Source organism: Lactuca saligna, chromosome 2 (genome assembly GCF_052625555.1).
Source record: "Lactuca saligna cultivar CGN05327 chromosome 2, ASM5262555v1, whole genome shotgun sequence".
Taxonomy (NCBI): domain Eukaryota; kingdom Viridiplantae; phylum Streptophyta; class Magnoliopsida; order Asterales; family Asteraceae; genus Lactuca; species Lactuca saligna.
In genome coordinates, this window is record NC_136418.1 from 80,924,692 (window position 1) to 80,950,859 (window position 26,168).

General features: G+C 33.2%; 1 protein-coding gene across 1 annotated transcript; it reads right to left on the reverse strand.

Moving 5' to 3' along the window:
• Positions 1-746: 746 nt before the first annotated feature.
• Positions 747-4,408, reverse strand: LOC145031098 (protein STRICTOSIDINE SYNTHASE-LIKE 3-like). Its single transcript, XM_078979592.1, has 4 exons — positions 3,932-4,408; positions 2,261-2,536; positions 1,581-1,748; positions 747-1,280 (listed from the first exon to the last, which is right to left on the reverse strand). Exons 1-4 carry the CDS (start codon positions 4,258-4,260, stop codon positions 881-883), a joined length of 1,173 nt encoding a protein of 390 aa, XP_078835718.1. The 5' UTR covers positions 4,261-4,408; the 3' UTR covers positions 747-880.
• Between the last annotated feature and the right edge of the window lie 21,760 nt (positions 4,409-26,168).

A 26,168-nucleotide genomic window follows, 5' to 3' on the forward strand; every position in this document is an offset into this window, starting at 1 on the left:
TTTTCCACTTGTCATTTTTAGAGATTTTCATTTTCTTAAAATAAAATTTCATAAAATTATAATGGGTTCTATAAGGAAATAAAATCATCCTATTAATTTGATAATAAATTTTCATAAATACTCCAAACGATTTACTTCTTTCGCAAATGAGTTCTATAAGGAAATAAAATGAGGCCTAATTATTTTATAAAGTATTTCATGTTTATATATTGATATTAAATTTTTAATATTAATAAACTCGTGTAATACACGGATCTCACACGTAATAATAATAATAATACTAGTTAAAGATGACACCCATGTAAATGATTAATAAACCCATGTTTATGGTTGAAATCTAATTCAACGACATAATTGACCTTATATGATCGAAATTCCTTACAAAGCTCTTTGAAAAAAACAAAGAAAGCTTTAAACTTGTGCACTGAGAATGAGGCGATACGTGTGCAACATATTTTCGAGTAGTAAGGTTTATGGTTTAGGGAACGGGCTTGGGACAAGGCCTAGCCTGGTCCAAGTATAATTCCTCTTGATAAGCTAGGGTGCACATTGCATTACGTAGTAGAGTTCTATAGTCTGGTCCTTTCTAATTAACGTACTAGTGTTTGTAGTATTTTGCAACTTCTTCCTTGTAACGTTTATAAGATTTCAAATTATTGTTTGATCAATCAAATCGCTCAGTATCTACATTGATTGTGTAAAGCTGTATGTCGAAATGGCGATGACAGTTTGTCCATGCCATCAAGGAAGCAAACCAAAATACTTTTATTGCTGAAATGTCTTATTCTACATCACAGTGGCAACAGTTCCTTTTTTTCAAAATGTTTGTAGCACATACATCACATGTTGGCTAAAACTAAAAGACAAATACATGGTACAGCTATAACTGGTATACCGCAATAAAAGACATAAGGACGCTCCCCATCCATAGCTTTCCATCCCTCTCCTCAACTTCACTCACGGCACGTACAACTTTACCTTGCGAATCCTCCAATATCTGTAGAATCTTTCCATCCGGACTGTATTTGACAACCAAAGCATGAAGCTTTCCACCGATGTTCATAAGGTAATGGAACTTTATAGGGATCGGAAGCTTCAGCAAAAACATACGAAGTTTTGGGTGTAAGGCACATATGTATGTGTACATGGATCGACGAGTGTGAATTGCCACCCAAAATTCACCCTTTTCGTTTGTTCTGATATTGTCAGGAAAACCAGGTAGAATCGCCATCACTTCGGATGTCCCAGCTTTCTCCCCCTTTAGCCAGTATTTTATTAACCTACAACAAGTAACATTAAAATACATACCCAATTAAAAGACATCAAATAGAATCATCTACTACTGCTACCAGTTCAAAACCTCCATGCAAAATGGTTTCTCCACATCACCCATTTCTTATGCATGTAATTAACATTAATGCATGCTGGCTGTCCCTCCCCTAACAAAAGGAATTGATAAAAAAATATAATAGTATAACTGAACTTGGACAGAGATTAAATGTCCAAAATACCCTGGGAATATTAACAGAAATAATATTGTACGTTTAGCTTAAAATTTTTCCATAAAAAAACAATGTTACCTGCCTTTGGACCCCTCACAAAATACGAAGAAAGAACCATCCTTGCTTAGAGTCACACCATTAGGAAACTGGAGGTTACGAAGAAGAACGGTCGTCTTTTTTTGGGTTGGATCATATTTCAAAACTCTACCACTCTCTTCTGCAGAGAAAACTAAATGCATGAAGTTCCTGAAAATTAAGAAAATAGACAAGTCTTGTTACAACTGTAAGCTTATTTATTACTGTGTATATATATATATATATATATATATTAAAAGGCATGCGCATGACTTTAGGGTGTTTGATCAATTTTTGTCATCTGTATACAATACAAACTCTTTTTTTCTCAAAAAGTTCTTTTTTACTTCTTAATGTACTTAATGGAGACACAAGTTAATGCAATGATATTTCTCTTAGACTTGATCCAGGAAGAAGAAGTTATGAGAGAAAGTGAGTTTTCCCTTGAGTCCTAACAGATCACTTATCAACCACTTTGAATAGCCACTCATAATGATAATATCTTAGTGTATGTTTCTGGAAAGCTTGAGCCATGTCATATGAATTCAAGGGGGTGCAATACTCTGTTGTTTTTCAGATAATCTACTTATCTATATCTCCAATTTTGTGTTATGAATATCACATCACATCAATGGTTAAATCCATAGTATTCAAAAAGAGAGACAAGTGCATCAACAACATACCTTCGTTGATACTTTGCACTGCTATCTGTAAAGTATACATTTCCCTCATCATCAATGTCAAGATCATTTGTAAATTTCAAAGGAACTCCTTCAGCTTCAGTTACTAGAGAGGTGGCCAACCCACCATCAGGCCCAACTTTTAGCAACCCAAAATACGCATCTGCAATGTACAAATCACCGCTTCTCTTGTCAAACCGCAACCCCAATGGTCTCCCACATATATGCTCATTTTTTAAGTAGCCCAAGATTGTTGGTTTTGGATTACATATCTCTGACCTGAAACATAACATAACCCTCCCCTCAGTTTTATATTAAATTTTGAACATATATTTGTTTCATAGATTCTATTTTCCCGTTCCTTTCAGATCCCACAGAGCAACTACTAACAACTTGTGTAGATAAAGATGCATATATTAACAATAAAAGAAAACTTTGACAGGCAGAGGACTATCTAGAAATACCCACGTGTCATCTTTACTAAAAACAAGTGAAGGTGCTATTTTTATGTGTGTTTTAATTTGCAGTTCTGATTAGCATACAATGATTGGCAGAAAACCAGAAGAGTTGACTTCCAACCAACATGTTGTTTCATTCCGAGACAAATACATTGCCAAATTCTGGTTAATATGCTTTTCTCAGTTTTTCATTAGGCATCACTTGTTGACAGAAGGGTAGTCATTCAGATGGTTTGTTCAGACCGGGATTAGGTTTTGTGTGACCTGGGAAAAAGATAAAGGAGGGTAAATGTAGTAAAAGGAGTGTCTGGATGGATAAACTCACCCCTCTTCAACTTTTCATATTAAGATGTTATAGTTGTCATAAGTCAAAATGAAAAACCCCTATACATACATATATCTTTCCGGGTTAAGTCATGTCCGAATAAGTCCATCAAGTCAAAAAGAAACACCACCTAAACCAAGGAGAAAGATGTTCTCAAAAGGAAGCTATCTAATTTGGAAGTGAAACTGTGAAAGGATGTAGATGTACACCAATTATCAAGAGCTTAGCATATTTCTCAAGGAAAGCAATCTCTGCTAAAAAAAAAATGGTGCCAACTTTTACAACTGGCTATAACTAAGTTTAGACTTTCTTGAACAATTTATGTTGATTCACTTAGGGACATGGAGTAGAGAATCACTGCCTTGTAAACCCTCAATTTCTACCAAACTTGTGTCTCATTCATACTCTTTCCATTCTGTTTCCTAAGAATCTTCACATATCATTTCAATTCCTTTGATTCAAATGTCCTCTGCTAAATGAGAAATACATGCTTTTATGTGTGTGTTTTCTCGTTGCTATTGTCCTATCAATAAAATGTATTCGTTTTATATTCTCCTACGTTTCACACTCACATAGATGATACATCTTGTCAATGTTGAGTATAAGTCAATTAGATGGCAGTAAATTTCTATGTAATCATTGTGGTATACTCCTACAAATCACAATGCAGCAGATATGATTGTCCTTGTTTTGCAAAATAGAGGTCTCTGTGTGTGCAAGTGAAATTTTGCAATGTTCAGAATTGTATGGACAGAAAGAAAATCAAAAGACATCAGTTGAAACTATTATAAAAACACTGTAGAATCCACTAAAATTTGGAAGTTGAAAGGCAACGGTTTGATTTCTTAAAGCGGAAGAAATGGAAATCGAATAGGAAAACACGACTATTACCGATTAGGAGACGTATAAGCAAAATCAGACCATGAATTTCCATTCCAGAATACAACCCGTCCATCAGCAATACCAGTATAAGGTCCACGGCCTTGTAGATCAAATGCGACGCTCTCCGGGCCTTGAATTTGATTCAAAAACTTAATCTCCGACTTCTGTAGCAAGTTTTGAGTGTCTTTATCCGTCGGCACTTCAGACCACTGCGGCATATCGACTTTGACGGACTCAAAGTCGGGGAAATCAACAATTGCACTATGCCTGAAAGGATCTACTCCACAGTAGACCGCCAGCAGCAGAAACATTCCAGCGAGGATTCCGGCGAGATTCATTGTGCAATCAGATAGGTAGTTGATGAGAGGCACGTAGCTAGCTATGTATGTATACTGTGTTTCTTCACTGGTGACAATAATTAGGTGATAATAATTGTGGACCGTGTGATCCACCAAACCCCTACTTCCATAACCCCCCCAGCTACCCTCCTTAAATGTTCTTTTATATGGATCGAAATATTAGTTACAAGAACATCTCCAAAAGAAGGGGAATAATTAGAATCCAACTTATAACTGGTTTTTTTTTTTTTTTTTTTTTTTTTTTTTTTTTTTTTTTTTTTTTAAGATCATTAGAGAAAATAATAAATATATAATCTTCAGAAAAATCTTCATAAATTTTAAATGTTTTAATTCTAAATTATTTTTTATTTTTTACAAAATATGACATTTTTTCTACTAATTATAACAGATGACAAATTAATTTGAAACTATTTTATAATCTGATCTAAAATATTAAGATTTTTCTGGAAAATACAAAACGTTATTATTTTTATTTTATTATTATTATTATTTTATTAAAAATATAAGTAAATATATTATATTTTAAATTCGTTATTATTAATATTATTAAATAAATACATTATATATATATATATATATATATATATATATATATATATATATATATTCTGACAGAATAAAATCGATTATTTTACAAATTACGTAGAATTAAAATTGAATTAATAAAAAAAAATCAGATTTTTAAAATTAGAAGAATTAATCATCCTTAAAAATCCAAAAATTTTCTTTTTATAATTGTAGTTAATTGTCCAAAATACCATTTTCTTAAATTTGTGTGATTGTATGATACATGCTCTTCTATTGTAATATCATACACTCTCAAATCTTGTCCATTGATTAATTTAATCCAGTGGTCTAAATCTATGCATTCTGATACACAATAATTAGTAAAAACAAAATAACTTATATATATATATATATATATATATATATATATATATATATATATATATATATATATATATATATATATATGTATTATGTTCTTTCAGAATTTTATTCTATTAGAATATTATTGAAGAATAACAAAATTTTTGAATCCGAGATTGAAAAATAACAACATTCTAATATATATCCACTTAGACATCTGATCTTAAATACAAATTCATACATATTCTTATAGACTAAAAGTCTTATACATTTTAATATAATTATAAATATTCTAAAAGAATATCAACAAAAATGAATAAAATTCTTAAAAAAATAACAAAATTATTAAAATGAGAGTATGATCAAACTTTATTCATTCTTTAAGTTATTCCTATTAGGTCTTCAACGCATTCTTTCAGCTATTCCTAACACACACATACATAAAAAAAAATAAAAAAAAAAAATAAAAAAAAAAAAACTAATAATGGTTAAAAACATGTTACTTGCAATTAACTATCACTTTATATATTTTGGTAGAATACATAGAATAAGACAAAATAAATAGAATACATTCTGACATAATACATTGATTATATTATGGTAGAATATATCCTTACAGAATATATATATAATGCATTCAAAAGTATCGTATTTACAGCTAATATGGTTTTAGATTCCAAATACACAATAACAAAGGACAATAGAAATTGAAATTTAAAATCACAAATTGAACAAAAATAATACACAGACAAATTAATTACCTTTTAAAAAAAATTCTAGAACAAGATGAGTAGCTTTCACCAATCTATGTTGGCATATGATATCAAACCTTTACTATGTTGGTGTATGAAATCAAACAAAATTAATTTACTATGTTGGCTTATGAAATCAACCCCATCAATATATACACAATATGGTATGAATTAGTGATGTAAACAGATCTAAGTTGTAAAAACTAAATCCACAAAGTAAACATAATGAACTTTGACATATTAAAAAGTACATAACATTCTAAGAGAATAAAAACTATAAATTCTGATAGAATGTAGTAGAAATTAAATAATTATAATTTATTCTAATAACATTCATTACTCATTATTCTGCTAAAATATACTATATTTCGTCATGTTTTCTTTCTTTTCCATATCAGAATAGAAAAAGTTGTTCATTCTATACGAATATAAATATTGCATAAAACATGTGTTGCTATTAATTCCGATAAAATGCATACCATATGGTTAGATTCTTTAGATTCTCTTTCAGTCATTTCAACAAACACTTCTTAGGCATTATCATCAAACAATCCAAAATTCATGTAAAACAATTATCATTACGTTTTATTCTACCTAAAATGCTATTGATTTCTAAACAACAAAAAACAAAGAAATAGTATAGATTTCTAAATAGTGAAAAACAAAAAAAAATAAAGAAATTAATTTAATTACCTGTTGCTGCTGCTGCTGACGTGAGAGCCGAAGTTGAAGTCGCAGCCAGAGTTGGAATCGGGAATGGAGTATGCTCTGATTTGGTTGCGATTTGGATGAACAAGAGTTTAGGAATCTTAAACGGTAGCCCTCGTTTAGTTTAAATGTTGTGAGTAAGCTTCCTGATGATCGATAAAAGCTTCCAGATAAGAGTTTAAGAAACTAATCAAGCATATTGTTACTGATGAAACATGATGCATTGAAAAAAAAAATTGGTGATTAACAAATTGTATTTTCATGAAGGAGAGGGAAGAGGTGAAGAAGCCCTAATTTACACAGATGTAGATAGATGATGATATGTTCGTTCATATATTTAATGAACGATTTTGGTGAAGAGGGGCGGTGATATTTTTTGGCCAGCGATTATAAACAAATAGAAAAGATGTTGTGGCCGGCGGATTTTAGAGAAATAGAAGGAATAAGTTATATGTTTATAGGGTTTGTAAACTAATATCCTAATATAACGGAATATTAATTAACTTTATTTTTACCATAAATAATTATGTTTAAATTACTATTATATCTTTTTATGATTTATTATTGAATTTATTTTTGCTTAATTTTGATTGATTGTTAGAGACACATAATATTTATTGAAAACATTTGAACCTAATTCTCTCTCTCTCTCTCTCTCTCTCTCTCTATATATATATATATATATATATATATATATATATATATATATATATATATATATATATATATATATATATATATATATATATATATATACACACACACTAGTGAGGTACCCTTACGATGTGGCGGCGTGTGCTAGTTTTCACACGGCGATTAGTTTCCTTGATGGTGGATAGTTCCTTTCAGCGGGCTATTTTGCACCAGATTGTTCTTTTATGCAGTAGTGTATGGTTGGGTTCATATCCCCGCAATGTGGTTGGCGGCAGTGGCATGAGACGATGATAAATACGTTCTTTTTAATGTTATTTTCTTTATATGTGTTTTTATCCTATTTATACAACTTAAATGTAAAAATATGTTTTTAAAAGTATAAATACGTATTTTTGTATTTTTAGAATTATTAATATGTATTTGCACTTCTACATACTTATTTATATTTCTGCAAAACATATCTATACTTCTAAAAATATGTTTATAAATATAAAATATAGAAATAATATTTAAAAATAACGTAAATCCAATGTTTATATAAACATTTTCAGTATATAAATACGTACTTTAGGCATTCTATATTATAATAATTCATGTTTTATAAATTAAATACTTTATTTTAAATTATGTCAACATAAATTAAGCCACGTTTAAAATTTTATTATTGTCTACCCAAATAGTTTTGTTGTCAATCATCACATATTTATCGAATTATAGTTTCAATATTAGATATATGTTTGTTTTAAAGTTTTCATACAGATTACGTTTGATCATTTTATATTGTTTGCATAGATATAACAAATAGTAGATCTAACGTAGAAATAGATGCTTGGTTTACAAATTAGTAAAGATAAATAGCCAAATTATTTACCACTACTTTTTACTATGAGCAATTTTCAATACACTTGACACTAATGCCCCCTTTTTTTACGGTCTTTTATTGATACAAACTATTTAACCCATTCGGTCAAACATTTAATCCAGAATTTTGATCTAAAGTTATACTTGAAATAAAAAAAATTACATAGCAAGGTACATAAACCAAACGTACATTCCTATATCTAGGTTAGACCATAAAATACATTGTTGTTTCTTACTTTCACCAGAGAGTACATTGCTATTTCTTGCTTTAAACCACAAAAAATTGCATGTTACACTACAACTACATTAACCATCTTTGTGTGGTTTTTAGTTCACCAAATGCAGATCAACTTGACCTTTAGTCAAACTTTGAATATGTACGGACCAATAACATAACTTGACTCTATGGAAAAACTATTTTTAGCCTAATTACATATATGTCGTTTTTTAGTCACCAAAAACCTATCCTGTTGCGAGTTCAACTCATATAACCCATGTCCCTCATGTATTCATCACTACACATGGAGCAACATTACCAACAGAGATAAAGATAAATGAATAAGTATTTTTAATACAAGGGTAAAATAGTCAAAAAAAAAATGTCATCATACTGTTGGTCTCTGCTATATGCCCTCTCCAGGCATATAAACATTTAACATACATATCAAGGACATCAAGTTGAACACAATTAAACGATAATATATCACTTGAATTAGTAAAGAATTTTCCATAGATGTTTCTAGGAAATGTGTTACCAAATAGTGAGTATATATATATATATATATATATATATATATATATATATATATATATATATATATATATATATATATATATATATATATATATATATATATATATATATATATATATATATATATATATATGGAGAAGGAGATCAAAGTTTTGATATCGATTCATGATATGCCTAAAGTGTATATAATATTACTCTGCTTTCGCTCCCTATAGCCATAAGCAAAAACTATTTTTTTTTTAACAACTTATATAAAAAAAAGGTACATACAATTCCTACCGAAAATGCATAAAAACCTATTGAAAAAAATTCAGATCATCTTAACAACGGATAAGAAAATAGGTACAATTCCCACTGAAAATATGTATTGAATAAAAAAATTTATTCATTTTCAAAACCATTTCATATCTTGTTAAAATAGTAAAAGTAAACATTGATTTTATTTGAAACTTTGCATATATATAACTATAAATAAAGCAATAGTAAATCCAGTCCCCTTTTTAGATTGTATTTGATTGTTTCAACCACTTGATCTTGAGCTATTTCTTGAAGGCTCTTGTAACTTTCAATTAACATTTTATTTTATATTAGTGGACTGTTAAACAAGGAATTTATTTCACAAAAATGCAAAGTTTGTTCTTCTAAAATAATGTCATGTTGCAAATTCCTAATAGTTTTTTGGTATTGTTGGATTAAGTGTTTAGGCCTATAACTATAATTGGTATATACTTGAATTGATAGTAGTACAATATTTTTGGGTTGCCCTCATAACTAACAACTAGATATGATGACATCTGGAGAGAGAGAGAGAGAAAGAGAGAGAGAGGTTGGATTTATTATTTGTTTAATAAATTGAAAAAATTAATTTATTAATGTATTATCGAAATAATATATTAATTTGAAATGATATTATTTAATTAATATTTAACCAAAAATTAATTGAAATTAATTTCAAGATTAAAAGAATTAATTGAAAGTATAGGGACTAGAGTGCAATTTTTCAATAGTTGAAGAATAGGTTCCAAAACCTTCCTAGGAAGGTGGTGAACGAAATTCCTAAGGGTGATTAGAGTTTCTGGATTATCCCATATGGATAATTATGGAGGTATATAATTACCAATTTGAATTAATAATATTTTATTTAAATTAGGGTTATCCAGTGTATCCTATATGCACTATAAATAAACCCATAGGACTTCACATTTTTGGACACTCTAAACCCTAGAAGGATAATTGAAAATCTCAAGCCTCCCCCCCTCTCCTCTCTTATCCTCTTGCTTAGTTTGGGTGTGAACCAACTGAGGCGTGATACTTATGACTCTTAAACTCAAGGTTGAAGAAGACTTGGATTTTCATTGTTATTGCAACATAACAATTAAAAGTATGTTTACTAACCCTAGTTATGATTTTCGAAATTATACTAGAAAAATTAGGGTTTTCTTTTTGATGTTCGATACTTGTATGTGCAATTAGAAAAAAAACATAGATCCAAGAATATTATGGTTGCATGCACAAATAGGGATTATTTGTTATGCTCAAAACCCATCAGGCATCACATTAAAACAATCATGAAACTATTCAACATGTCATCCAAAAAAATATTTTTTCCATTTAAAATATGGAATGTTTCTATAAAATAAGCAAACCATAATGCACATACATATGTAGCTTACAAAATAAGGTTTCACAAGACCACATGTGTACTTACCAATATGATAGCATACTGAGACATATTAAGCTTTCAAGAGGTTTCTTCTGCCACTTGTTTTAATTGAGATTTGAAAACAGGCTAGTTTGATGTGTGTCAACAAATGAAAACAAAAATCTTGTACAAGAACAAACCATATATGTAAAGAATAAGCTACAAATGGATGAATCATAAGTCATTTATGTAGAAAATGTACCTGTTTGACTTCAAATCGCCAGAAACTTCAATCAGCGGTCTCCAAATCCCCTATTTCAAGAAACTAACCAGTAACCTATGTTTGATAACATCTACAAGAAAAGTATAAAAGAAAAAAAGGGGAATCACCTCTAATTTGGAAATCTTAGCGAATGCTGCAACCATTTGTCAGTTTAACTGTGTTTCGCTATTTCTCATGCTCTTATTGGTGGCGAAGCTAGGAGAAAATAAAGATGACGACTTACATGCTAGGGTTTGGTTAGAGAGAAAAGATAAAAATAGAGGAGAAAGCAAAGATGATGGAGAAGATAAAGATGGTCAGTCATGGATGCGAAAGGTGGTGACGGTGGATGAAGAGGTGACGATGAAGGAAGCAACTTCTAGGGTTTAGCTTTGTAGGGAAGTCTTATTGCACCTACAAATTGATCTGTGTGAAGGAGATTGATTAAAGCTCGAAAATAGAAAAAAAAATGATAGAATATACGAATAAAAGAAAAACAAAGAACTCAACTGTTAACGTTTGATTGCTCATTTATGAAGATTTCAACTCTGCATGGAACTCTTATTACTCCTAAAAAAATCCATCAGTTAAACAAGCATGGAAGCATAGGTTGACCGATGACCAAAAGAATAGAAGGAGATTCAGAGAGGAAAAATTTAGGGTTTCTCGAAATATTGAAAGGGAAGAGGGATTTGAATGGACCCTTTGCCAATGGTAGACAAAGCGGTAATCAAGATTTCAAAAAATTCAAAAACAAATTTGAAAATGTGCTGTTGGAGCCTAAATTATCAAGCAGTGGACATTTGTACACCATGCTCTACAAGTTGTCTTTAAGACAATTTTTTAAGAGATGCTTGTTTTTATTGTACATCAAGCTTTACATATTATATTTAAGACTTACTATATATATATATATATATATATATATATATATATATATATATATATATATATATATATATATATATATATATATATGCATTATAATATAGTATAGAAGTGTGCGTCTCTCTCTCTCTTTCTTTCTTTCTCTCTCTCTCTCTCTCTTTATATATATATATATATAAAGAGAGAGAGAGAGAGAGAGAGAGAGGGAGAGCTTGGTTTATGTATTCTAACTATCTATTGTGTAGGTGTAGGAATGATTGTGAGGAAATCATTTCAAAAGGATAATTTTGTAATCTAACATTTAATTAATATTTTTAATTTAATTAATTTGATACTCATCCTAAATTAAATCCTTTATATTAGGTAGTTAATTATGAAAAAAGTAATTCACTTTTTCTAACCCTAAATTTATCCCCTTTATATATCATCCAAACACCCTTACTATCGGCCGACCATAGCACCTTCATCTCTTCAATTCGCCATCAACCCAACTTCGTCCTCCTTCTACTTCACCGTTGGTCACTTCTGCCTCCTTCCTATCACTATAACCCCCTATTATGGGTGTAGGAGAAGCTTGGATACAAGATTTAAATGATCTATGCAAGGCATAAATTGAGTTACGTAAGGTGTCAAAGCCCAAAAACAGCTTCAGGCACTGGCACCCTCAAGTCTTAAACTCTCATGGTCGTCTCAATGTCACCCCTCGCACCAGTCACCTCCCATCACAGCCTCCACCCTTGATAATCATCATTTGGTAATAGTTAACACTCGACACAGTGTCCCTTAGGGCTCAGTCCTCACATAGTCACAAGACCATCGACTGAAGATGGCTACCGCATGTCGCTTCCTATCTTAGCCACCGCCTTCCTCTTGTGCTACGGATGACCTCATTATTAAGGTAATTTATTCTTTGTTCTAGTTTAAACGAAACAGTGAGTTGTGACATTTCAATTTCTTTTCATCTGATGTTTTCTATGAGCCTATGCTATTCTAAATTTTTTATTTCCAATTTCTTTTCAAACGACTATGCTTCTGACTTCTGGTTTTTGATGTTAGATATTTTCTATGATATTGCCTGTGATTTCATTTTTGAAGTGGTGTTTGCTCTATTTTTTTTTTTTAACTAGAACATGCTTCTAATTTCTTTTTTGATTTTTAATCTTTGCTAATCGATATGATATTGATGTGTTTTAAGTTTTGATGTGGCATTTTCTATGAATGTATGTTTGATTACATGACTCAAAAATATGGTTTATTTTTAACCATTTGAAGCTAAAATGTCATTTGATAATCTTATGGTTTTTTGTTGGTTAAAATGAAAGAAGTTGATTATTTGATTTTACTGTTTGTTGTTTTTTATGTAATATATAAAAAGGGTTTTAAAATGGCTTTATTTATGTGAAATTTGAATGCATTTCATAGTGTATTCCTTTAACCTAATTAAGCTATTTCTATGAGAATTACTTTCTTACCTTGTCATCGGGTGTTATTCTCATCTTCAACTATTTTCTTTAAGAATATTTTGCATCTAATGTATTCTTCTATTTGAATAATGTGTAAAGAGTAATTATATTTGTAACATCCCGGAATAGCAAGAGTAGAGTAGAAGGACTAAAAGTGTAAATTTTGAAGGGCAACTCGGTGAGTCCATGGATGGACTCGGCGAGTAGGGTCGCAACTTTGGTCGCGAGTCAGGTGGCCTACTCGGCGAGTCCAAAGATGGACTCAGCAAGTAGGTGCTGAGTGGAGAAAACCTTAAATCCGGGGAATGAGCCATATTTAAAGAACATTATATCCTCTCCCCAGCCTCTTTGATCCCCCTTGAAGTCCAGAAACCCTAGAAAGCGTGATTGAAGAAGATTGGAGTGCATTTGGAGCTTGGGGAGGTGTTTGTTGAAGAAATCTTGAAGGAGAAGAGGCTTGGATCAAAGGGCTTTGCTTGGATTCGAGTTTCATTGCAGTTGGGGCATTCTTTTGAGGTAATATCTCGTTCTTGGGCTATCACTCATATGGATTCATCATTTTGGGGTTTGTGGGGAGTATATCTTGGTATGTTTTGGAGTTTGGAGGTTAGATATAAGGTTGCTACCTCAGATCTGGAATATTGAAGGCCTAGAGTGCATTAAAGTTCCTGTGTTTGAGTGCTTAGTGAAGCCATCATGTCCCAAACCCTAGCTCTAAAGTGAATAAGGCCTAGATCTCTTTGGATTCACGTAAAGTTTGCCACTTTACGTGATGGATGGGTTGTAGGAGGCTAAATCTATGTTTTGGATCAATTGCATGGCCTGGAAATACTTCTGTTTGGATTCAGACCGGTTGTACTCGGCGAGTCACAAGGGTGGACTCGACGAGTTGCTTGAAGATAAGCTGGAACTCGACGAGTTGGATGAACAACTCGGCGAGTAGACTGAAGATAGCCTTAGACTCGGTGAGTCTGTTCTTGGACTCGGCGAGTCTTGTTGAAGAGTCCTAATATTTTCTGGTTGAGTCGAGAATCGGTGAGTCAAGGGATGACTCGGTGAGTTGGGTGCGAGTGGACTTAGAGTTGTTGGACTCGACGAGTCTCAGGGTGACTCGGCGAGTTAGGTCGCGGGTTGAGGGAAGTTCTGAGATTGGGGACTCGGCGAGTCATCGGGTTGACTCGACGAGTAGAGTCAGTCAAGGGTTGACTTTGACTTTGTCCAAGGTTGACCAGTTGTCGTCCAGGGGTATTTTGGTAATTAAGGATATATATTGAGTTGAGTGTTTTGGTGTTCAGTGGAGGAGTTCGTGTCGGAGTTCGGAGCAGCGGGATGTTTTATGAAATGGACCTGGGAATATTCTGATAAGTAATGTATTGAAAACCTTTTTGTAATAATGTTATTAAATGAATTGTTTGGAAAAGTTTAAATTATGTTGAAATTTTTGGTCGTTACAATATTCTTCCATAATCACATAAGAATGATTCTACCAGAATTGTATTTTCAGTATAATCACATAAGAATGATTATGGATTTATGGTATAATCACATAAGAATGATTTTGCTAGGGTTCTATTGCAATTGGCTTAATTTTTATCATGATTTTTGTTTCTTATGCTTTTCAGATGTTTCAAGTTTTACCTAGGGATCACTTAGCATCCTTGAGTTTATCTCCTTTTGCAACTCCTTGTATAAAGTCATTCTCATACAATGCAATTCTGACAGAATGTCAATCTCACATAATGATATCGTATTTTGGAGTGGCGTAGAGGTTAAAGATACACATGACATCTAGAAGCGAAACATGAAGGTAAATGAGGATTCTTTCAAGAATGACGATAGTTTTTTGCAAGAGATTTTAAGAATAATTGTAATTTATGTTCATAGTTGTATTCTTTAAGAATAAGTGTAATTATTAATTCTAAAATATTAAAATTCATTTCATATAAAAATTTGCATCCATTAAAAATTATTGGTCTTGATAATATATGTTTATAGTCTTTTGTCAGAATATAATATTTTTTTAACATGATCACAAACACATTCTGTTATAATTTTCTAATTAATAGAATTATTATCCAGGAAAATCATATTTTTATAGTTAAAGAAAATTAATTATTCTCTAAAATCCACAAATATCCTTTTTTAAATTTATGTTAATTGACTAAATTACCCTTACAATGAAATTAGATGGTATTTTTCAATTATCTTTAATTCTAAAATATTTATTAATCACTTTCTTAAAATAAGTAAAATGATTGGTCCACAATCATTCCTATATCCACACAATAATTAGTTAGAACACAATAACCTAAGCATATATATATATATATATATATATATATATATATATATATATATATATATATATATATACACACACATACACACACACGAGAGCGTTCAAATGAAAACATTTTTTATTGCGAGAACATTTGAGAACAAATTTGGATCAGACAATTTAAATAAATTAAAATCATCAAATAATATTAATATAAATCAAAAACTTAGTAAAAAAAAATTAAAAAACCTACAAACCAACACCACCACCACTCAAACAACACCATCCACCACCACCTTCATCCACCATCCATCACCCCTACCCTCACCTAGCATCCACGAAAACCACCACTCGCCATCGCCAATCACGATGACTACCACCACCCATAACCATCACCGGCCACCACCAACCCCACCTCCACCACCCATCACTACCAATCACCCACCATTCATCAACACCACCCGCCATCACTACCTATCATCACCACATGTCCCACCTTCCATCACCACCACCCACCACGCATAATCCTCACCACCCATCACCACGGATCACCACCACCATCACCCCCACCCACCACCATTACCACCACCCCCACCACCCACCATAACCACCACCTACCCACCTCCACAACCCATCACTATCATCCACCTATCACCTAAAAGTATGACTACCACCGGCATCCACCACCCACCATTACCACCCACACCAACCCACTACCACCAACCATCACCACCACCCGCTTCCATCACACATCACCACCACCTACTACAACCATCCACACCCACCACCCACTAAGAGCACTACTACCTACTGACCACAGCCCACCACCATCTCACCTATCACCCACCAAAACCACCATAGACCATCACCAACCCTTCCACCACCCACCACCGCCACCGCCACCTATCACTATCACCCGTATCTACCACCCATCACCACCACTCACTATAATCACCACCCCTACCACCACTCACCACCTCGCATGTCTCCCCTATCACCCATCACCACCACCACCACCTACCACCACCAAACATCACTACACATTAGCTGTAATTATGTGTATATGATTATATTTAATTATATGTATCTAATCATAGATGATTTATATGGACAATATTCCTTTTTGTCCATATAAATCATATGTTATGAGATACATGTAATCACATGTGAATAGATACATTAATCACATATGATTAGATATATTTAATCACATATGTCATTATTGCATTCTCCATTCAATAAATTTATTTTGTCAAATTTAATCATATGTGATTAGATACATATAATAACATATGATTTATATGAAAAATATTCACTTTTGAGTTTCCGTTTCAATAATTTTTCTCATATATTTAATCACATGTGATTGTAAGAATTTAATCACATATGATTAATCTGGATACAAATTTGTTTTAATATCTTGATTCAATAGTTTTTCTCACATATTTAATCATTGAATCGAGAATGTGATAATAAATCTTATCCATATAAATCATATATTATTGGATACATATAGACACATGTGATTATATGTATTTAATCAAATATAATTTATGTAGATAATATTTATTTTTGTGATTTCGATTGAATAATTGGTTTTGTGTATTTAATAAAATGTGATTGTATGTATATAATCACATATGATTTGAGGTGGACAATATTCATTTTTACCTTCTCAATTCAATGGTTGTGCTCTAGGGATGAGTGTGATACGTTTCAGTGCGGTTATTGGCCAAAACCTCACCACTAACCGCAAATTCGGTTAATCCATTTTCAAAACCGCTTGGTGCAGTTATTTTTGCAGGGCGGTTATCTATGCGGTGAGGTTTTATTTCTTGTGTGTTTCGGTTATTAACCGCATAGATTTTGTGTAGTTATTTTGTGTGGTTTTTAACCGTAGTTTAGAGTTCAAACATATTGCTTGTAATAATAAAAAAAAAAGAAGAAGGTATAAGATAATTAACTTAAATCACAAGCAACTAATATCTTAATAACATGAAATCACTAGTAATTAACAATAAATATCTTGAAATTGTGAAACTTCATCATTTTCCAAAGTTAAACATAACAAAAAACCAACACTTTTCTCTTTTAGAATTTTATCATTCTTTCATCCATGAAACTTGTCTTATTTTTAATATTTAATATATTAGTAATTAATAAAAAAAATTATATATAATATATACGGTGTGGTGCAGTTTTTTTGCGGTTTTTGAAAACTAATAACCGCACCGCACCATAAATTTGCGGTTTTTGAAAAATAGAAAACCTCACCATCGGTTTTATTGTGGTTGCGGTTGCGGTTTATGCGGGTTTTGCGGTTAATTTTAGTTGCAGTGCAGTTTTTGCTCACCCCTATTGTGCTCCTCTACTTAATCACATGCGATTACACATATAATCACATGTGATAAAATACATGAAAACAACTACTGAATCAACAAAGTGAAAATGATCTGTGTCTACATAAAACATATGTGATTAGATTCAGATAGTTATATGTGATTAGATGTATTTAATCAATATGATTAATGTGGATAAAGATTTTTTTTCGTGTTCTTGATTCAATATTTGTTCTCGTGTATATAATCATATGCGATTATATGTATCTAATAACATATGAATTATATAGGCAAGACTCATTTTTTCCGAATAAAATCATATGTGATTAAAAACATATAATCACATCTTATTAAATGTATTTAATCACATATGATTAAAGTGAGAAAAATTATTGAATCAAGAACGCGAAAATGAATCCTAACCACATAAATCATATATGATTATATTTATATAATCACATGTGATTATATTCATATAATCACGTGTGATTATATGTATCTAATCACATATGATTTATGTGGACAAAAAAATCATTTTCGTGTTCTTGATTTAATAGTTGTTCTCGTGTATTTAATCATATGTGATTATACGTATTTAATCACATATGATGTATGTGAATAAGATTCAAATTCGCGTTCCCAATTCACTTGTTTTATATTTCTAATGATATTTGGTCGATTTTATATTAAATTTACAAGTTAGTAACTTTAAGCTGGCACTTTCTAGACCATTCAACACTCTTGGAATAAACTATACCAATATACTAAGAATTACGTCAGTCCCTTTATAAGTGGGAAACTATACATCCATATATAACTAAGGCTTTTGGAATTTTGGGATTTGGAGTTATGATGAATTTATTATGATTTTTTGTAGATAATGCATGGAATCTATGACAACATAGACTAATCTAAGAAGATTGCCAATTTTACCCTTTAAGGAGTTGGAATTTTGAAATGTGATTCAATGTTTGAAGAAACTATACACACTAAGATTTCCAGAAAACTAAGTCTCATGATTTTTATTTATTCTTATTAACTTGCACGGATTTTAGAATTTGGAGGGCAGATTTAGGAGAATTGATCATAATAGCTTTTAAATCACTTTTGGTGTTCTATTAAGGACTTAATTGTTACGCCTTAAGTTAATCATGTATAACATGATTGTTGTTTACTTATTAGGCTATTGATATATGAAATTAAATTTAATCTAAGGGCCATAATGCTTGGCTTAATGAGGATTCATAGTTAAGGATTTTCACATAAAATACCACTTTTAAACTAATTAGGTTCTTTCAGACAATATGACAAGCACCTTGTGTGCATGAAATACTACATTGATCATCAACTATCTAATAGACCCCAATCCAGCCCCTAGAGCTTACTATTTTAATTTACCATATTAAACAAATTACTCAAGAAGCAAGCTAAGAGATTTCACTTCTGTTTGATGATTTCTTAATTCCAAAGCCAATATCAGGCATCCAACATGAACAAATAGAAGATAATAGTTTCAAAAATATGAACTTACATAGCTATAGAAAAAAACTAAGTTACCATGGCAGATGGAAATGACAACGAAATTGGTTATTAGCCTCCAGCAAATTCCTCTACAAAAACAATTTCAAACAGATATACCAAATTTATCAAACTAAGTTATAAACTGAAATGTTTTTTAATGAATTCATTGTAAAATGTGTTTCAAAACCATTAATATGATAACAAATATAAAAATTTGGAAATGGAATTACATAGGATAAGGATAAGGAATCATACCAATCAATTAGGGAAAAATGCCTTTATTGGATCCTTCATCGAAGTTCTCCAGGTGAACGAAAAAACAAAGCAGTAACTCTGTAACACCCGTGTTTGTAAGGTAGGCATTAATGATGATGTAATAGTCTAGGTTAACCTTTGTAAACCGTTGTGAGATAATAAAAATGTATTATCTTAAGTGTTATGTGTTTTATGCCTAATTGTATGATTTAAATGAATTAAGAACAAGAATAAGCATAATAATAAAATATTAGACAAGCCTGATATCTATACATGAAGTCGTAGTGGTCATTACAAGGATTCCGAAAGTATAAAGAATGTCAAAATCCGAGTTATCACAAAGAAGTTATGACATGTCGAAGTTTTGTATCATAACCAATACGATACTGCGTAACGTAAATAGTGAATTTACAATAGAACGATATTTAGCCTTATTAATCTAAAGGAAAGTCATAGAATACGTTAAACTGAGGGCGTGCAAAAGAAGAACGTCTAAATCTGACTTCGCATGAGGAAGTTATGATTTTTTCTAAGTTTCGACTTAGCAGTATGCAGCCCATAGTTCGAATATGAGATCGAGTGATTTCTAGCCGAAACAATCTAAACGAGAATCGAAGATCTCGTCGATAGTAGTCTAACAGTGAAAAGACAGACAAAAACGGACGTCAGATGAAGAAGTTATGAATTTCTAACGGATTTTTCCTGTCCCGGCCTACTAAAAATAATATAATAAAAATAAAGTCAAAAAATAGCCAACGGAGTCTAAGTGAAAGATGTAGAGCATAATCTCACCTACGAGTGCATATAAACAACATCAAGACGGAGCTCGTATGCGAAAGATATGAATTTCTGAAGTTCGGGGCACGAACTTCAACCCATGTGTCAGAGCTCACGATGTGAGTAGGTAATGGATGCCTTCCAGAGCAAGTGGTCAAATGACGAACACAGTGACATATCGAGCTCACGACATGAGTAGTTGTGGCGCACGACGTGGGCACCGATTTTCAGCCCTATAAATAGAAGTTGAAGGGCAGCCGACCATGGTTGCTAATTGCCTACTCTCTCACTCCCGATACTCTCTCTAGCCATCTTGAAGTACCCTCGAAGCCCCGGTATCATCCCGAGACCAAAAGCGAGTCCTTAATCCCCGAAGATCCCAAGAAGAAAAGAGTTTCGAGCCGAAGCTCTGCCCGCAAGAAGTCCAGCGTGTGAAGATATCACAGTTTCACCGAAGAATACCACTTTAGGAGTTGTAGTGCTATCCGAGCATCGTCTTATCAAGTGAGTGCATAGTCCCTTCATATACACGATTTTTAATACAAGTATTATCGTATGTATTAAGTACATGTTTTAAGTGAGGGTATCTTCCCTTTTCTTGTAACACATAAGTATGAAGTATCTCTTATAGAGTACGTGCTATATATATATATATATATATATATATATATATATATATATATATATATATATATGATCTGTTTATTTGGAATGTGTATTGAATGAATCTCTCATCAAGTTTTAAGTTATATATGAATGTATGTTTATATATTGATATCTACAGAATATGTTTGGTTAGAACATGGGTAGATAGTTGACGTGTGATAAATTGATGAGAGGCCTCGATGTTGTTGTTGACTTAGTCATCTAGTAGAGTATGGATGACGACCACGGACTCTTTCTAGACAGTCCAGTGGAACACTGGCAGACTCATAACTTGTAGGTGTTGTGAACGATGTGTTCACCGGTGTACTCTTTCCCCCTCATGGTTGCCTTTAGGACATCTATTGTTAAGGAAACCCCTTTGCAATAATGTCCATCCCAATAAAAATCCTAGACTAGGTCCCCCTGTGATAGTTGTTTTTTTAGGGACGTAAAGTGAGGATAACGGGAATGGGTTATCGGGTTATTGTTGGATGGTGAAAATTAAATATAATTTTTTTATTGTGGGTTGAAAACCCTATACGCTCACCAGTAACCCAAGCCTAACCCACTCAGTTTCTTTGTATTAAAGGTAGTGGTGTGAGAGAATAAGTTGGACAACTTGTGAAGATATTTTGTTTCTAGGCCAGTAGTTGTATATAATTGTTGTAAGGCTTATAATGTGTTGTTTATGCTTTTGGTCTGTATCGAAACATGACATCCCGAGTTTGGTTATATATGAAAATACATTTCTTTAAGGAATGCTTTGATAAATTTTGTTTATCATATTTTCTTTTGGGAACATATTCTGCAACTCTTTTAAATCAAAGGATTACTCTGAGAATTATTTTAAAAGCATAAATTAAATCAGTCTTTTATGTCCGTGAAAATGGGGATGTCACAGTTGGTATCAGAGCATTAGTTTAAGCGAACTAGGAATTTGTAGGAAAGATGCCTAAAATGCTTTAATGTGCTAAATTTTATGTGTTTGCCATATATGATATTATTTGTTCAGATCTATGGTTTGTTGCCAATCGGATCAGGAGACCTTATGTGTTTAGGATTCTAAGTGTATGCCTACGGTATTAGAACTAGCATGTAAACGCTTCGGAGTGATATGAAAATTTTATTTATCTATTGTGAATGAGGATCTAAATCACCTTATTTGGTGTATAGATCAAAAATGGTAAGAACCAGAAGTGGCGTCGGAAACGTAGATGAAAATAGGAATCAACCACGTGTGATTGAGCAAGCGCCTATTGTAGCAGCAGCACCTGAGCCAATGACAATGGTTGGGGTACAAGCGATGATCCAAATGATGTTGGATCATCAAATGGAAGAAACCAAACATCTACTTTAGCAGAATCATGAAGAACATTCGATTCCAATTGAACAACCCAAATTGAATGAAGGGCATTCGGAAGGAGGAAACTTCAGTGGGACTGTTGGTCAAGCCAACCCACCGATTGTTAGGCAAATCAACCAGGATGGATAAATGATGGGAGTGGGTGCAAGTACAAGGATCTCATGGCATCCAAGCCACCATGTCTATCCGGAAACCCGACGCCGGTGGAAGTCATAACTGGATCTCTGAAATGGAGACCATGTTCGAGAGTTGCGAATGCAACAACAGACAGAAGACTGTTCTTGTGATCCCTCTGTTAAAATATGGAGTGTTGAGTTGGTGGAAGCTATTAGATGACTCGATGCCTAATGGAGAAGTGAGCAAGATATCGTGGGAAGACTTTGTGGTGCAACTCAAATTGCAATACTGCTCCGAGCAGGACCTTCTGGAAATCAATAATGAATTTCAGAATTTGAAGAAGGAAAAAATGAGCGTTACTAAATACGCTGCTAGTTTCACGGAAAAGATGAAGCTTATCCAATATATAGTTCCAACTGAACTCTTTAAGGTCAACAATTTTTCCCTCGGATTACTAGCGGACTATGGTCCAATGGTTAAGCAAGCAACCACATTGAAAGTCGCCATCTGGGCTGCTAGAAAAGTTGAGGCCCAGATCAGGGAGAACGGTCTGGAGAGGTTAGAGGTTGGTGAAAACAGGAAGTCCGGCGGACCCTTGGGATCCAGCAAAAAGGGTAAATTCTCGAAGTCTAGTTCTAAGGGAGGTGGAGGAGGCGAAGCGAAATGGTGCGACAAATGCAAGAAGAAGCATCATGGGAAATGTGGCGGGGAAGCCATGTGCTTCAAATGTGGAAAGCCAGGGGACTATGCCAACGAATGCAACCTCACCAAGAAATTTTGTTATGGGTGTGGTGAGGAGGGGCACATCTCGAGGGATTGTCTGAAAAAGAAGGAGGCAGCAAAACCCGACATTCCACCAAAGCCGAAGGCGAGAGCCTTCCAAATGACACTGGAAGCTGCTAAAGAAGAAGATGATTTCGCTTTAGGTACCTTTCTTGTAAACGAACTGCCTGCCCAAATTTTCTTTGACTCAGGAGGCAACTACTCCTTTATTTCGCATGAATTTGGTAGAAATTAGCTTTGCCTGTTGATAAACTAGATAATGCTTTATTAGTCGAAGCTACTAGTGGCAAGTTTGTACATGTTAACCATCGTATGAAAAACATCTTAATTGATTTGAATAAGAATAAGTTCCACGAGGAATTATTGCCTATTCGAGTTAAATGGTTTCGACATCGTGCTGGGAATGGATTGGCTTAGCGCCAATGATGTCGAAATACTGTGCAAGAAGAAGATTGTAATAGTAAACCCGCCATGGAAAGAGTCATTTATGGTGTATGGGGACAAACGCAGAGTAAATTCTGGAATTATTTCTCTAATGAAAGCCAGAATGTGTTTGGTCAAAGGATGTACATCATATTTGGCATTCGTGATTGATACAAAGAAGGAGATAACAGAGATGTAGAGCAATCCTGTGGTGTGTGATTATCCGGACGTATTTCCCGAAGAGATATCTGGGGCCCTCGATGATTTTGTTTTGACCTATGTACCGGGCCCGGTCAGAACTAAATTGATGTGTTCACTTAAGTTCTATGTCAAACAAATCGAAAATCAGGAAACAAATGCTGGACAATAAGCAAGACCATGTTCCATGTATTTGTTCGGCTGATTGTGACAACCTGAAATTTATTCCGTCAATGTAACCCACTTTCGTTAATAAAAAGTTATTTTTATTAAAGTTTTCCATTAAATTTTGAGTTAAGTAAATCCATTTGGGTTATTGTTGTATTTTTTATATGCGTCTGAAAGCAATAAAATCACGTGAAATACCCTCGATTTCTTTCGGAAAAATTTCTAGCTCACGACTAAGTCGGGTTACGGCCATTTAATTGGGTAAAATCGTAAACTCCGTTTGATGTCGGGATTGGGTGGATCACCACCTGGCCGTGAACTCAACCCTATATAAGGGTTGAGTGGTCTCCATTTGAACCTTTTTCACACCCTTAGAGCTTTCTCTCTCTACAACTTAGGATTCGATCTACAAATGCCCCTTTCAAGCTTCATAACAGTAAGTAAACCTTTACTAGCTTGTTGTTTAGCCTAACATACTTGCAAATTCGTGGTTTAAAAATCCCAAAACCCCAAGAACATGTGTTTATAGTTTGGGAGCATCCCAAAACCGTAAACATCCTAAAAGGGGGTTTTGATGCCCCAAAACCCTTCCAATGCTTAGCTTATGACCTAGAAAGTTGCATGAATGATCTAAGAACCCCAAAACATGGAAATAGAGGAGTAAACATGAGTTTACGGTTTGGGAATGTCCCAAAACCGTAAACACCTCCAAAGGGTGTTTAAGTGCCCTTAACACCTTATATGGATTATATTTAGGTCTAGAACTTTGCATGCTGAACCTACAACCACCAAAACACATGAAAAATGGACAAACATGAGTTTACGACCATAAACTCATGTGTTTACGACCATAAACTCCCCAAGGAGTGGTTCAGAAACCGTAAACTCCTATTAAGGTCCATTTCAAGCCCTAATCACTTCCATAGCCCTTGATTCAACCCTAGGACCCTTCCTTGAGTGAGATAAGACCTTTAAACACCCAATAACACCACTCCCATGAGCTTACGGCCATAAAATCATGGGGATATGGTCTTGAAACTGTAAACACCCCTAAGGGCTTACACTTGAAGAGTAAAATCCTTAACGAGGCCACACACTCCTTAGATGCAACCCGTATCATTCCTAACACTTAAAATAAAGTGTTTCCACGCATTAGAGTGTATTTACTTGCTTAATTAGTGGTTTAATGACTAATTATATACAATTATGTATCACTTCATGTTACATAGGATCCTCGCGTGTGTTCAAGTCCTAAATTGACATTTAGCGTCCTACCCGGCACACCCACGTCAGGTGAGTTCATACCCCTACACCTTTTTCCGAGTTTTTCATGTTTTCAGGGGGGGGAATACAAGCAAAATTACAAGGGAACTTGTACTCAAAACTTATTATTTCATATGAAATACTTACATGTTCAACATGCTTTTAACACTGAAAAGCGTTTTACCAACCGATTAAGAAATTAACTTGTAGAAGTTAGTTTTCAAAACCAAAACAAGGAACTTGTGAATCTCATCATAAAAGGTTATATTTTATAATTTACAAAGGATTCATGCCAATCACAAAACAGGATTTTCCATATTATTACTAGTAAATTTGTTATTCTTAAAATTGGAGACGCGTCCTTGGTAACAATCCCCAGAGATATGAGAGTGTAGGACTAACCCTGTAACCAGAACCTCCTGGAGGGAGAATGTGACTTGTGTGTATAGATCTATATGGGAGTGACTACCCCGCACCTCGCTGCTAGCTACAGTGGGACCGACAGGTCTACGGGTGACAAAGTCATAAAATGATATTGGCCCCCGTTACGAGTCATATCTAGTTTATTGTATGGTTATAGAACTCGCAACTTAGATAATGGAGATTTACTTTAGTAATAATAAACCTAGTGAACTAACCTCAAAGTAATAATTGTTTTAATTACTAGAGGGTATCAGCAATACCCTTAGGAATTAGTTTTATGTGTGTATTAAAACTAATGTACCTCATCGAGAGTAACCGAGCTTTTAGTTCATTACCTACTTATTAGTTCCTTGGATAACTTAACTTTTCCTAAACAGGTTGTTTAACAAGTGGATAACCAAACTTCTTTTATAAGAAAATATAGGATTTTCTTGGATAACAACTTTTCATGAAATCAAAGGAACATTTTCTTTCACCAGA